The sequence below is a fragment of the Mixophyes fleayi genome, chromosome 4, assembly GCF_038048845.1.
Source record: "Mixophyes fleayi isolate aMixFle1 chromosome 4, aMixFle1.hap1, whole genome shotgun sequence".
In the NCBI taxonomy this organism is placed as follows: Eukaryota; Metazoa; Chordata; class Amphibia; order Anura; family Limnodynastidae; genus Mixophyes; species Mixophyes fleayi.
Genome location: NC_134405.1, coordinates 214,870,949 through 214,885,604, shown reverse-complemented (window position 1 = coordinate 214,885,604; position 14,656 = coordinate 214,870,949). Strand labels below are relative to the sequence as shown.

The following is a 14,656-nucleotide window of genomic DNA, read 5'->3' as shown; positions in this document are numbered from 1 at the left end:
ATATGTAATGGTATACAAGGACATATAAACTCAAAGAATTAACTCAAAGAATTGTAATCACTAACCAAACTTGTATTTCAACTTATTTGTTTTAGCTTAGTTTACATTACACAACTTTGTTGGGCTCAGGGGTTATTTTTTTAAATGGGACGGCATGAAGTCTGTATATATTCCTTTTGTGTTTGCGTGGGTTTCCTACAGCTGCTGTGCTTCCACGATTCAAAAACATGCCGGCAGGTTAATTGGTAGGGAATTTAAACTGTACAGAGCCGGGATATATATATATATATAGAGAGAGAGAGAGAGGGATGTCTGTTCTTTAAAAGATATTTAAATAATCAAGAAAACAGTATAATCCATTTAATACCAGAAACACAAAAACAACTTTAGGTTTATTAGAATATCTCACCACTGCTCTTTTAATGTGAATAAAAATCTTCCCAAGATGATCCAAAAGCATAATTGAGGACATGTTTATTTCTGCTTGCTCTTTTGCAGGCGGAAATGGAGTTTCAGCGTCATTGGTCATCTGTGTACGTGGCGTATCCAAGTCACTGCGTTTTGTACTTGGATTAGAATAGTCAACTGAATCTAAACAATAACATGTAAAATAGACTGCTGACTACTGGAACAAGTACATGGAACAAGTACATACAATCATAATAGAAAGCAACAATACAAATCCTCCGGGTTAATAAGTTTACATTAATTGCATAGTTAGCCAGCTTGGAATAAATGAAGTGGATAATTAAGTAGATAAAATCAAGAGGTTTATATTCATAGGGTCAAATATATAGTCTCCCTCAGCCTCGTTAATTTATAATAAACACTATACTGTATATTAGCAGTGCTTTTGCTAGGATGACTTTTATTGAAGCTCAACGGTAAGGTTTATTTTAAAATGGGAATAGTTAATATAAATCATGGGTTGATGTCAGCATGTCTGAACAGTTTACTTCCCGAGTTGTGGGGTCATCCTGATCTTCAAGCTTTTTGGTATCAATTCATAGTTATACCATCTTTCCTGATTCTCTCTGTTAACTGTTTCTTGTGTGCATTACAGCTTCCCTAATCCCACTGATTAACACATCTGTCAGCAGTCATCTCTCCTCTCTCCTTTTACACTCTGACCTATTCAGCAATAAAGCAAATAATTCTCTCCTTTCTCTATGCACTGTTGTCATCCTGCAGTAATTTCTTTTAGCCAGTTTGTCCTGTCGCTCTTGCCTATTTCCAAAGTTCCACTATTCTTAATCATTGTCATTTCTTTCAAACTACCTTAGTGTATAAATCCTGTTTCCCCGGCGTTGTCTCCCATAGATCCTGTCCTGCCTCAGTACATGATGTCAGCAGGAGTGGGATTTACCTTCAAAACGCTATGCAATCAGCTGCCACTTAGTTTTGTTATCTGGAATGTAATATTTCCCACTTTCTCTCACTATAAACATCCCTCTCATCTTTTTTTATTTATTTCTCCCCAGGCTATGTCTTTTCCTTTCCACTTCTCCGAATCACCTTCCCACACTGTTTCTATTTCATGCTGCTTTAGTCATGTACTCCCTGAGTTCTATGTCCAGTCTCCTCTGCTATAAGTCACCTCCTACCTGCTTACTTAAGTTTCTGTGCTATTAAAATGTTGCTATAAATTTCTCTTCCCTGGTCAAGTCAATAGGTATCAGTGACACATGTAAGTCTAACATCTTTGTTTTCATACACTGTTTTTACTGTCGGTTAACATCATGCAGGTTGAATGTCTATCATACACCTTGAGCTGTCATTCACAATCAGTTCAGCGCTTCCATTTCATTCTCACCTATTCCCTGTCTCCCATCATTTGTTGCCTTGAATTAATTCCCTGACTTTTCCATTCTTTTGAAAAAATGCCTCATCAAGTCTAGAATTCTACCCTTTTATTCATTCACCCTCTATTTGACCTGTCCTTGCTCTGGTTTAATTCAATTTTCACCTGTCATGACGAACGGCTGTTACCTGTTGTAAACCTGCTTGCTCTTATCTTTCCATCTAATGTACCATAAATTTTCTGTACAGATTTATTATATCACACTTACTCCCATATATCCCTTTATTTTTGTTTTGTTCATTTAGAAGACAGCTCCTGCTCCTACTTGCTCAGTACCGCCAATACTGTACCAATTTGTACAATTGGAAGCAGACCTCAGCAGATTAGTATGCAGCCCTAAGATTAGCAGCAACCAATGCCTTTAATCTTGCACAATCGTTCTGCCATTCCACTACATACACCATATGACACTGCTCTATTTTCTTAATTATACATTATTACTCTGCTCAGGTCAGTACTGTGCCTTCATTCTGCCATTTCATTCTATCAGCTCATGTAGCTCGTTTTGTTTAGGTATCTAGTTCCATTGCTCTGTTTACCATTGAAACTTGTTAATCACAAACAAATGTGTTATTTGAACAGCTATTGCCTTATTGTAAATCTATCATTGCGGTTTGTAGTCCATTCAGTCACATTCAAGCCACTATTCCAATGCCTAGCCCTCCATTGAATTCTAATACATCACTGGCTTATGCCTAATTAGTTACTAACACATCATCATTGTGCCCTTGTGTTTCAAACTCCCATTGTCCCATAGATTGTAAGCTTGTGAGCAGGGCCCTCTTACCTCTCTGTCTGTATGTATTACCCAGTATTGTTTTACTAGTGTCTGTTCTCAATTGTAAAGCGCTACGGAATCTGCTGGTGCTATATAAATAAATGTTGTTGATGGTGATGATCCTCTAATTAATCCCAGCATTTTCAGCATTCATTTTTGACCATTCACTACTGCTCCATAGTTCTTACACCATCTAACTTTCTGCTCCATGTACTTAATTTGTTTTGAGTACTTATATCCATAATCTAAGTCTGTCATATCTTCCAAATAACCCTTTTCTCAGCACTTAGAAATAATTAATTCATACAAATCACAAACTTTCACCTGATTCAGACTACTTAGTCCTTCATTTGATCTGCACAGCCCTTCCATGTGCTTTTAGCTAATTTATGTCACTATTACAGTTCTTGCCATTCATTTGATTCTAACTTTACATGTATTCATCTTTAATTTGATTGAAACAACTCAGTGCTCCATTAGTTCTTAAGTAACCCCAAATCTTTATTGGATTAGAGCACAGTGCTTCATAGTCCCCCAATCAATTGAATGATATTGGATTAATTAATTCAAATTCACGATCCCTTGCTTCCTTTAACTTTTTAGTTCAGGCAGCCCCACAATGCAGTGCTCAGAAAGGAAGTGTAATCACTCTCTATCTGAGCAGCAAAGGGTGCAGACAGTGCGAGAGGTCACTACTAAAGGTAAGTGACAAGCGGTGGGGAGCAGGGGGGCTGCAATGCTGCAATGAGACATAGAGGGGAGGAGGAGGGGCTACAATAAGATTTATGGGGGAGGAGGCAACTCTACAATGAGACCTATGGGGGGGAGGAGGAGGGGCTGCAATGAGACCAATGGGGGAGGAGGAGGAGCTGCAAGGGTGAGCATCTGTACCAGCTGTAGGGATGGTGCAGCAATGAGAGCGACACAGAGTGGGCTGCAATGAGAGTGACACAGAGGGAGCAGCAATGAGAGGGACACAGAGGGGGCAGCAATGAGAGCGACACAGAGGGGGCAGCAATGACAGCGACACAGAGGGGGCAGCAATGACAGCGACACAGCTGGGGCAGCAATGACAGCGACACAGCAGGGGCAGCAATGACAGCGAAACAGAGGGAGCAGCAATGACAGCGACACAGAGGGGGCAGCAATGACAGCGACACAGAGGGGGCAGCAATGACAGCGACACAGAGGGGGCAGCAATGACAGCGTCACGGAGGGGGCAGCAATGACAGCGACACAGAGGGGGCAGCAATGACAGCGACACAGAGGGGGCAGCAATGACAGCGACACAGAGGGGGCAGCAATGACAGCGACACAGAGTGGGCAGCAATGACAGCGACACAGAGGGGGCAGCAATGACAGCGTCACGGAGGGGGCAGCAATGAGAGCGACACAGAAGGGGCAGCAATGAGAGCGACAAGGAGGGGGCAGCAATGAGAGCGACACAGAGGGGGCAGCAATAAGAGCGACACGGAGGGGGCAGCAATAAGAGCGACAAGGAGGGGGCAGCAATGAGAGCGACACAGAGGGGGCAGCAATGAGAGCGACACAGAGGGGGCAGCAATAAGAGCGACACGGAGGGGGCTGCAATGAGAGTGACACAGAGGGGACTGCAATGAGTGCAGCATGGAAGGGGAATGAGAGACATGTGAGGGCAACAATAACATAGTCTTTCTCTTTTGTGAGTGATGACACTATGCCCTTATATTTGAACAATAGAGCCCCCTGTCCTAAGTGCCCTGGGTCCCCCAAAGCCTTAATCCAGCTCAGCGAAGCACAGTTGCACCTAAACAAGATACGACAGATAAAGCACCAGATGGCATCTATCCATGTGTGCTAAAGAAACTAAGTACATGTAAGGGCATCATTCTGTGAAAAGACATTCTAAGATCAGAAGGATACTAGAACATACATCCAAACAAGAAGACGATTTGTTTTTTAACTAGAATGCATCGTTTGATAAATTACTTGCATTAATTATTAATCATGAGTGATGGAGTAATACATGACATTTGTCAAGTGTGTACAAATGATGGGTTGCTGTAACATACAGATATGTTTAGGTGATTTCAATAGCAGCAATGATGAAAGGCATTTCTTTTTCAAAGCACTTGCTATGCAGTCTCTTCGAGTTGAAGCTATTACACAGGCAATTTGCAATTCAGTGGAGGCGTTTTGAGAATACAATTACAGTGGTATGTAAAAGGAAAAACACAGTAAAATATTGTACATTGTGATTTAATTTTAAACAGCATTTACCGTTGAGTTTGGCATCTGGTGGAAGATCTAGTTTAAGTGAGGGATGAAGGTGACCTGGACTAGATATTTGCTCTTCTATAGCATTTGTATCTGTTGCCATGACTACAGTGCCAGCATGATGCAAAGTGAATAATTCAGGATCCAAGACTCTGTAGCTGCACAAACACAGAGAAAACACATGTAAATAACCAAAGCTCTCTTCTGATCAATTAATGTAGTCACAACAACTTGCAAAACAGACAATTTTCCTCTTACCTAGCAACTTGGAACCACTTATCAGGTACAATTTAGCTGTGCTTTTCTAATGCAATATTCTATCATTATTCAATGTTTATAAGAAGGTTTTGGAGTTACAACCCGAGGGTCAAAGCTTAACCCTAAACCAGAGTTCTGATTTTGCCTACTTATGGTTCTGCTCTAGCACAGCATCTCATTTGAAATGTTTTATCAGCATGTTTAGCAATAGAACTATGAACATGCATTAGGTTTGCTTATTGCTAAAACTTGTCCATTTGTATGTCTTTGTGGAAAATATAAACAGCAGCCAAATGATCATGTCTAATATATTGTCTTTATTGTTTTTCTTCCTTACAATAGAACACATTCATTTTATTCAACTTATGATTATCTATGCTAATCAGTCATTATCCAAAACACGTGCAAGTTGACAGCTGTTATACGTGTAAAACATAAAAGAAAATAGTTAATTAATGGAAACTATAATCTAAAGCAGGGTTTCCCAAACCCAGTCCTCAGGGTTCCCTAACAGTGCAGGTTTTCCATATCTCCTTGCTGGAGCACAGGTGTATTCATTACTGACTGACACATTGTAACAGATCCACAGGTGGTCCTAATTATGTCACATGTGATCCAGAAAACCTGCACTGTCAGGGAGCCCTGAGGACTGGGTTTGGGAAACCCTGATCTAAAGTGCTGCCTGTCATATATAGTGCTGTAACTAATTACAATCTCACTGCAAATACCTAAAGCCTCAACATTGCTTTATGCCTGTGCTTTTGGTGCTATCAGCTAGCAGGAATCTGACTATCGCATTCATATAACTAAGTGAAAACACTGGAAGTCTTTAAAGCAACAGCATCTTTTGACCCACGATGCAACTTGCTTTGGGCAGGTGTCCCTCAATTTCCACTTAATAGTATATTTTATGGAGAAGAAACAGCTTATTTCTAGTAACTTCAGTTTTGCATCAACTTACAGCTTATGGGGATCTGGTCTCATAATGTACTTTTAATGGGACATACTTTGTGCCTCCATAATACACTTTTGCCAACTTCTGCGAAATGCAATAAAATGCTTTACACGCATACACACAAAAGGGCCACCTTTAATAAAGACAGTCACATGTTCCTGCACTCTCATGATTACTAAAAGCCGTCAATGAGGCTAAACTCAGAATTATCTTAGGAGAAAAACTGATAGGTTTATCTGCTGAAAACTGGTGGTATATAAAAGGTAGGAGGTTGTATTTCAATGTCAAGTTTACACTTTGGACAGTTTACTCCCTTCTAGTTTGCAGAGCTGTTCTCTGAGAGCAGAGAGTAGCTGTGCCATACACAGGTGCAACACAAAGGCATTTTGTGGTGCACATCAACTGTGTTTCGTAAATTATCTCCATGGCTTGCAAGAGACCATCCAATGCATAAACAAAACCATCAGCCAGGCATCATAGAAATATTTCTAATGTGATATAACTAACAAAGTGACAAGCAAGTGAATTACCATTATTAGAAAAAAAAGACCTCTTTCTGCAACCTTGGTAGGTACAGGTGTACACATTCTAGGCTGTTTGTCTGCAATCCAAGTGGACAGCATATACAGGGTGGGGTGAATGAAAATGTATGTGCATTGACCATGGGTAATCACATAATGCCTCCTGATATGTATGCTACATATGCATTTTAATTGTGTTCCTGCTCAGTGTGTATTCTGCATTACCGCAGACTACGGAGACAAAACCCTTAGGCATTTGTAGCATATTAGTATAATAGCCCCATGTTGTTTTAAACAAATATGAATTAGATGAGGTAACAAGAATGTCTGAACTGGATACTGTGGAGAAATTAATTAAACAATGAATTCATCAAGTGTTTAACATTTTATACTAAGTTAAGTTGCAAATTATACAACATCTTAATTATTCAATGTTAAAAACAGGTTAGGTAACTAGTCGAAACAATAGTTCAAGACACTGCATGTAAGTCCGATGGTGTAAGCAATGCATATTGTTTCTAAAAAAATGATGCTGTTTTTCCTTCATAACAACTTTGTGAACAAGCATTTTACAGATTTCTCATCTACATTATCACAAACACCTTGGGGAGAAATCTTTTGTCAAGTGAAACTTTTGCTGGCTCTTTTTGATTTCTCATAAAAAGTAGATCAATAACTTGAGCTCTCGTAACAAATGTAATAGCAACCAGAAAAATTCCAATCTGACCAAAGTAATTGGTTTAAAGGTGGGTTGTGAAGATTCATATCGAGTTCCCAGGAGAGCTGGGGAAAACAAGTAGACCATTTTCTAATAAATATCCTAATAACAGTGGTTAAACCTGTGTGCAAATCTGCTCTCTTAGTGCTGTGTTTATTGCTTGTGTCAGACAAAAAGTATATTCTGTAAACTACATGTGCCACTCTGAGAACAAAGACCCCAAAGTCATGTAATACATTAGCAAGGATAAAATTGAAGTTTGCCATATGAGATTCTCATGTCCCACCCCACGCAGCTTTGGTACAATTGTGCATCTGTGATAGTGGAGGAAAATAGCTCACTTAGTTATGTACCCATAACAATGGTCAACATATTTAACGTTTGTGCTGTGCAAGGCCAATATAAGTATATGCCATCAATTAGCATGGTCATTTTCTTCTGGTTTTGACAAATTGCTGATCCTTAAGTAGTCATGTCCTAGGGCCTGATTCATTAAAGATCTTAACTTAAGAAACTTCTTATTTCAGTCTCCTGGACAAAACCATGTTACAATGTAAGGGGTGCAAATTAGTATTCTGTTTTGCACATAGGTTAAATACTGACTGTTTTTTCATTTAGCACACAAATACTTGATAGCTTATTTGTACACTGAAATTTAAAGTTGATATTTGTGTGCTACATGAAAAAACAGTTAGTATTTAACTTATATGCAAAACAGAATACTAATTTGCACCCCTTGCATTGTAACATGGTTTTGTCCAGGAGACTTAAATAAGAAGTTTCTTAAGTTAAGATCCTTAATGAATCAGTCCCCTACATATTTTGCTCTGTATATAAGGTAAAGTGAAACTGACTATTCCTACCATGTGCATAGCCTCCTGCCACTCTGATAAGATGCCAGCTGTTTGAAAATATGTGTCCTCAATACAATTTAATAATATATGTCAAAGCTAACTTGCAAACTTATATGGCCTCCACTTCCCAAGAGATTCCCTATAACCTTTAATGTGGAATATAATTCATATCCATTTCAGTATATGCTGTTTATGTATTTGTCCCTTTATCCTCTAAACATGAGTACATCAAGAGGCATTTTGTGTATCAAAAGAGATCATCTTCGGCAAATCATCACCTCACTTTGTTGCCACGATATAGTACCAATAATTTGCACTTCCAGCTCATGCATCTGTCCCAATGGTGACAGTTTTTTTTTAATAGATTATTTAATTAACTAGATAGTAATAAAAACATAATGCACAAATATTCATCCTCTCCGTTTGTCTTGGGCCAGGAGACGCTGGCTTGTTAAACTGGCTAACATGCTAATCTCTCATTAGGCAGAGCTCTGCTTCTTCACCAGTGCCCCCTGCTGTATGTTAGCATTTCCTGCTATTGAATTCGGACAAGATAAACTGATAGCCACAAACTGCCTAGTCAGAGTTAAGTTGCGACTAATTTCTTATTTCCTTTTACATATTAAACCTTTTTTTTCAATGTTGTGATAGCATGTCTGTATAACCCTATATACAAAAAGACTATAAAAAAAATGTCTGAAGCAGACATATTGCCACAATTTTGAATGATCAAGTCAAAATCCTAATACTGAAGTAAGCAGTTCATGCAAGGCAACCTAAGCATGTCAATATATTGAAATAGTTCTATATTTAAAGGAATGGGATACAAAACCTCCAAATCCATGTACAGAACAAATTTATAATTACTAGTAACATTTGGATGAAGTCACTGCCCCTAAAGAGGTGTCACCTGTCACTAGAGAATAAAGACTCATTCATTCAATCAAAACACTAATTGCTAGATCAGTGAGATCTATAAACACTTACATAAAATAAGACAAATTGGAATATGAATCAGTCACTGAAGTACAAATAAGGTTTGATGAAAATTCCACTTTAAGTCATTCATTGCAGGATATGCTCGTGCTTTGTAAATTAAAGATAAGAAATAAGTCAAGAAAGAAGCATCATGCACTAGCCATTCCTATTAGTCATTTAAAACCCACTACCATCAAACAGATGTTATGTCGGTTAGGGACGTCATAAGCAAAAAATTGCACAAGATCCCTTTCTCTGAAAATCAAAGATGTTCATAACCAATACCAATACATATGCACTCTGCAATAAAGTGCATCTAACCAACAATACAATACAGGATTACTAAGTAGACCGTTTAGGCCAATTTTGATATATTTGGAGAAAAAAGTGCACATAGGTAGTCTTCTAATTCATGTGTCTTCATTGACACAATTCATCTTAGAATGTTCTTCAATGCATTATCATCTGGTCACAGCGCAACAAAATGAGAAATGCCATGGTACAAATGGGACTATTAATGTGCTGCTGTTATTTTATGTACAAATAATGCTTCTTATATTTGTGACACATATGGCTTTAGTGAGCATTTTTATTCATTTCCATACTAAGCTAAAAGATCTCTTGCACTGCACCAGGGTCTTCTTAATTTCATACACATGATTAAAGGATTTACATATAAATGAACATTAACAGTTTGATCTCTGCCCCAGAGTATTAATTAAAATTAATTCTAGTTAAATAACAATAAAATATACAAACTCAAGTTAGCATTTATTTTCTAATCTGTACAATAAGCAGTGAAATACAGAGCAGAAATGACTGGAAAATCAAAAGGGTAGACCCAATAACCTGATTTGGGAAAGATATAAGTTAATAGATATATGTGCATTTTGTATTATGCATGTATTTAGAGCTAGTGTTTACTTTAAACAAAGTTATTTGAAATATATTTATTGGTGCAATGCTAACTACTGTACATCTTCTTCAACTGCTAACATTACAAAAGGTGGTCATTGTGAAGAAGTACTGGTGTGTCTGTATACAAAATTTCAAGGGGTAATGGTCCGCACACCCTAATTTTGAAATATATTAAAGGTGCTACACTGCTGTGACTGCAGGTATAATACACAATTCAAGATGCAAGTGCTCTCTTTAAGCACTAAGACTATATTTATACATAAGTAAAGACAGATATATGTTAAAACCTGCAGTAATATAAACTTTGTAACAGAACTAGAATAAGCATGAGGATCTTAGTGCACATTTTGATCAAACTGTGGATGCTCATCTAACTTGTAAACTACTACGTTGAGGTCTCTTTCATTTCAACTCTCTTGCTCATAAATACAACAATGTATCCTACCTGTGGATGCTCATATATTAACTGTATCCTAACTGTGGATGTCCATCTACCACATCAAAGTGACCTATTTCAGATGGGTAAGTACACCAACCATTTATAATTTTATAATATGGGAAGTACGTCATATAGTGCCTCTAAACGACAAGGAGTATTCGTAGGGACCAGATTACTAATATATATATATATATATATATATATATATATATATATATATATTAGTAATCTGGTCCCTACGAATACTCCTTGTCGTTTAGAGGCACTAAATGGCGTACTTCCCATATTATATTATATATATATATATATATATATATATTTATTCCATATATATATATATATATATATATTCCATATATATATATATATATATATATTCCATATATATATATATATATATATATATATATATATATATATATATACTATATAAAAGCCTAGTGGTGTGTGTCTGTGTGTGGAAAAAAAAAACAAGCTGCAGCGCCACCTGCTGGGCGGAGTTATACACTGACCTACTAAATTCTTAGTGTGTGTGGGAAAAAAAAACTCAGAAAGGGCTGAAATTTGGCATACCAAGATGTTTTTAATTTGTTAATTTAATTTGTTAATTGTTAAAAGTGTTTATAAAGATTTAAAATATATATATATATATATTTCTTGAAGGAGAAGTGACAATTGGGAGTGGTTGGTGGTTGCCGGGGGTGACAGTGGGGAGTGGTTGGTGGTTGCCGGGGGTGACAGAGCGAGAGGAGTGTGATACTCAGGACCGCTGAGAGAGATCCCTGTGTCTGGATAGACATCTGGATAGATGTGGCGATAAAGATGAAGGATGAGGTGATGGAGAAAAATGATGAGGTGGCGACATGTGGACAAAACCACGTTAAAAAAGGGCGCTTACATTGGGAAGTAACGCTCTTCCCCTGAGGAGGCCTGGCCTAGCCCCAAATGCATGACAAGAACCTTTTTAACATCTTAAGTAGCTTGATTTGGCTAGAATGCATGAGTATCATGCACAGGTTAACATATTATATATATATATATATATATATATATATATATATATAATCCACACACACGTATGTTCTAAACAGAGCAGACCGGCTCCAGTGATTTAGGGTGTAATCCCAAACTGAGTCTAATACAAGAAATTGTATATACATACAGTGGAATGAAATTGCTTCATACATTCATTCTTTAAAATTCAGCACACTGCATTCATTTTGAGCATTCAGTTCTAGCAAATGCAGGGACAGGAACGGTCAATGGGTCAAGGGACCCTGGAGCTCATTGACAGCCTGGGTCAAAAGAAGGCAGTGTGCTGGGAATACACATTGGGTTAAAGGTATAGAGCCTGCAGCAAACATAAATGTAGTGTGCTAATAAAGATCAGGTTAGAGTAATATGTGAACTGTCTTACACCAACTGTTTGCATATAACTTTTTTATTCAAATTTTATTTGAATAATCAGAAATGTCATGGTACAAATGGGGTTATATATTCTCAAATAAATTATGACGGATAACACCCATCCCCCCCCCCCCCACTGTGAAATATAAGAATATTAGAAGTCACCAAAACACTCCATATATGAATATAAAAGAGAACATGCCACAGTGTGTATTCCTTATATAAAACATACACACAGGCTAGCAAAGAAAGTGATATTAACATAGACTGACAATGACACAAACAGACTGTCATTGATACAGATAGACTGACAGTGACACTGACAAAGTTAGACCAACATTGATATTTCCGTTGACATTGAGCAACAGATATACTCACCTAATATTACTGACTTGTCTGGCAATGATCATGGCTGCACAGGAGTATGGGGAGACAAACTGCTGATGACTTCAGTAACAGCAAGTTATAGTATTGTAACTTCCTATTTATTGAATGGATCAGCTTAGATGACTACCATGTAATCCCAATTGGCTCCAGACAGGCGAGCATAGGAGGCGGGAGAAAGGCATGAGTATTGCATCAGCCCTGACATATCTTTGGCGCATTCTGTCATTGGAATGTGCCAAAGATAATGATATCTTTCACAGCTAATTATACATCTATTATAAAAATGTGTATTATATGTAAATAAATGTGAAAATAATGCAAAGGTATTACCGTAAGATCCAGATATCTGTATGCAGTCTTTTTCTACAACAGAATGGCATATGATGCATGTAATATAATTTATTAAGAAAACAAAATTTAATCAAAGCCCCAGACTCCATCTCAGAAGTTTAATAACATCTGGCTTGATTTCTATGCAATGCGTACAGAGTGTTAATTTGTTTGCCCAGATGCACTCATGGTAGATTTATTAATAGTGGACTCTGTAAAATGACTACTAACATGCCAACTTAGGCTTTAGTATGTGTAGGATTAAAAATCCTACACATACTAAAGTTTGTGCTATCCCTGTTGTCATGTTGCCGTATACCGATAGCACTGACCAAGGTTAGAGACGCAGCAATAAGAGTATCAGCAGTAGCAACTACAACTAGACCTAGGGGGCCTGGGATGGGGGTTGCCGCTGCTATGTGCTCTGCAAGGTCAAGGTTGCTTACTTCTTTCCCACACGTACAACCCACTAGGCACCATAATGGCCTGTTTATCAGATATAAGAGGCTTTCTAAATTGTCTGCACTGTGCAATGATGTCATCACACTGCACTCCCATGACATTTCAGAACTACAGTAGCTGTTTTTTCTATGAACATAAGAAGTTGTACACACAAACAAGAGACAAAATGAGACAGGTATGAGGGAGCAGGCAAGAGTCAAACAAGAAGGCATGAAAGGGAAATTCCTGAGACATAGGGGGGCAGCTTAAATACCTCTGGATTAGGTAGACACAATGGGTATGATGTTTGTGTGTGGAGAGGCGCAATTAATGGAGGGGAGATGACATGGCCACATGCCTTAGACTCTGCAGCAAGGCCCAGGATATTTAGCTACACTACTGTCCAGTTATAAAGTCAATAGACAATATCTGTTTGTGTGTGTATAATATACATATCTATATATATATATATACACACAAGTTAACCCGTGCATGATACTCATGCATTCTAGTCAAATCAAGCTACTTAAGGTCTTAAAAAGGTTCTTGTCATGCATTTGGGCCTAGCCCAGGCCTCCTCAGGGGAAGAGCGTTAGTTCCCGATGCAAGCGGCCTTTTTAATGTGTGTTCATGAGGTAAAATTACCTCACGAAAATGAGTTTGACCCCTCAACTCGTAAATTTAGCCTTTACTACCCCTCCCACGGGGGGAAGGGGGGATGATGGAAGTTAACTGACTTGACTATTCTAATCTTTTTGTCAAATAATGTTAGTATACCAAATTTCAGGTCAATTGGATGAGCCCTTTCTGAGAAAATAGTTTTTTCCACACACACACACACACTAACACACGCCTCTACACATGTGTGTTCATGAGGTAAAATTACCTCACGAAAATGAGTTTGAGCCCTACCAAATTTCAGCCCTTTTTGAATTTTTTTTCCCACACACACTAAAAATTTAGTAGGTCAGTGTATAACTCTGCCCAGCAGGTGGCGCTGCAACTTGTTTTTGGGTTTTTTCACACACACACAGACAGACAGACGCCACTAATCATTTATATATATATATATATATATATATATATATATATATATATATCCTAAAACATCAAACAGACCGGGGCGCTTCCATGGTGCATTACCCAAGTAAAATGTTTATTTAAAACAGTAAAATTGCACGTACCAGATGGTAAATATTTTCAGGCATATATAACACAACAGCTCAGTTCTGATCTCCAGACACGGACAGCTCAATCTGAGGCAGTTTCTAAGTCAAAGAGAATCCACAGACACCTCTACGCGTTTCATCTCTAAGGACTTCGTCAGGAGGTGTGGATCTTTGTGTCAGTGTTCACCTATTTCTAGGATATTACTAATTAATTCACAGGTGGAACACACTCCACTCGTTTACTTCATTTCTAAGTAGTTGCACAAATTAACCTTATATTCAGGGTCTATAGATCACAGTAATAATGATTTTATACATGCTTAGTAAAAACCTGCTTAATAAAAACAGATAAAATGTTTTCTCAAAAACAAACATAAAAACCAAAG

At 37.9% G+C, this 14,656-nt stretch overlaps 1 protein-coding gene across 1 annotated transcript in view; it reads right to left on the bottom strand.

The window, feature by feature from the left end:
- CFAP54 (cilia and flagella associated protein 54) overlaps nt 1–14,656 on the bottom strand; it is a 234,432-nt gene that overhangs the window by 99,488 nt on the left and 120,288 nt on the right. Inside the window, exons 35-36 of the mRNA XM_075205979.1 lie at nt 4,899–5,099; nt 410–591 (exon numbers count right to left, since the gene is read on the bottom strand). Coding sequence (XP_075062080.1) covers nt 410–591; nt 4,899–5,099 — 383 coding nt within the window. The remainder of the gene's footprint in view (nt 1–409; nt 592–4,898; nt 5,100–14,656) is intronic.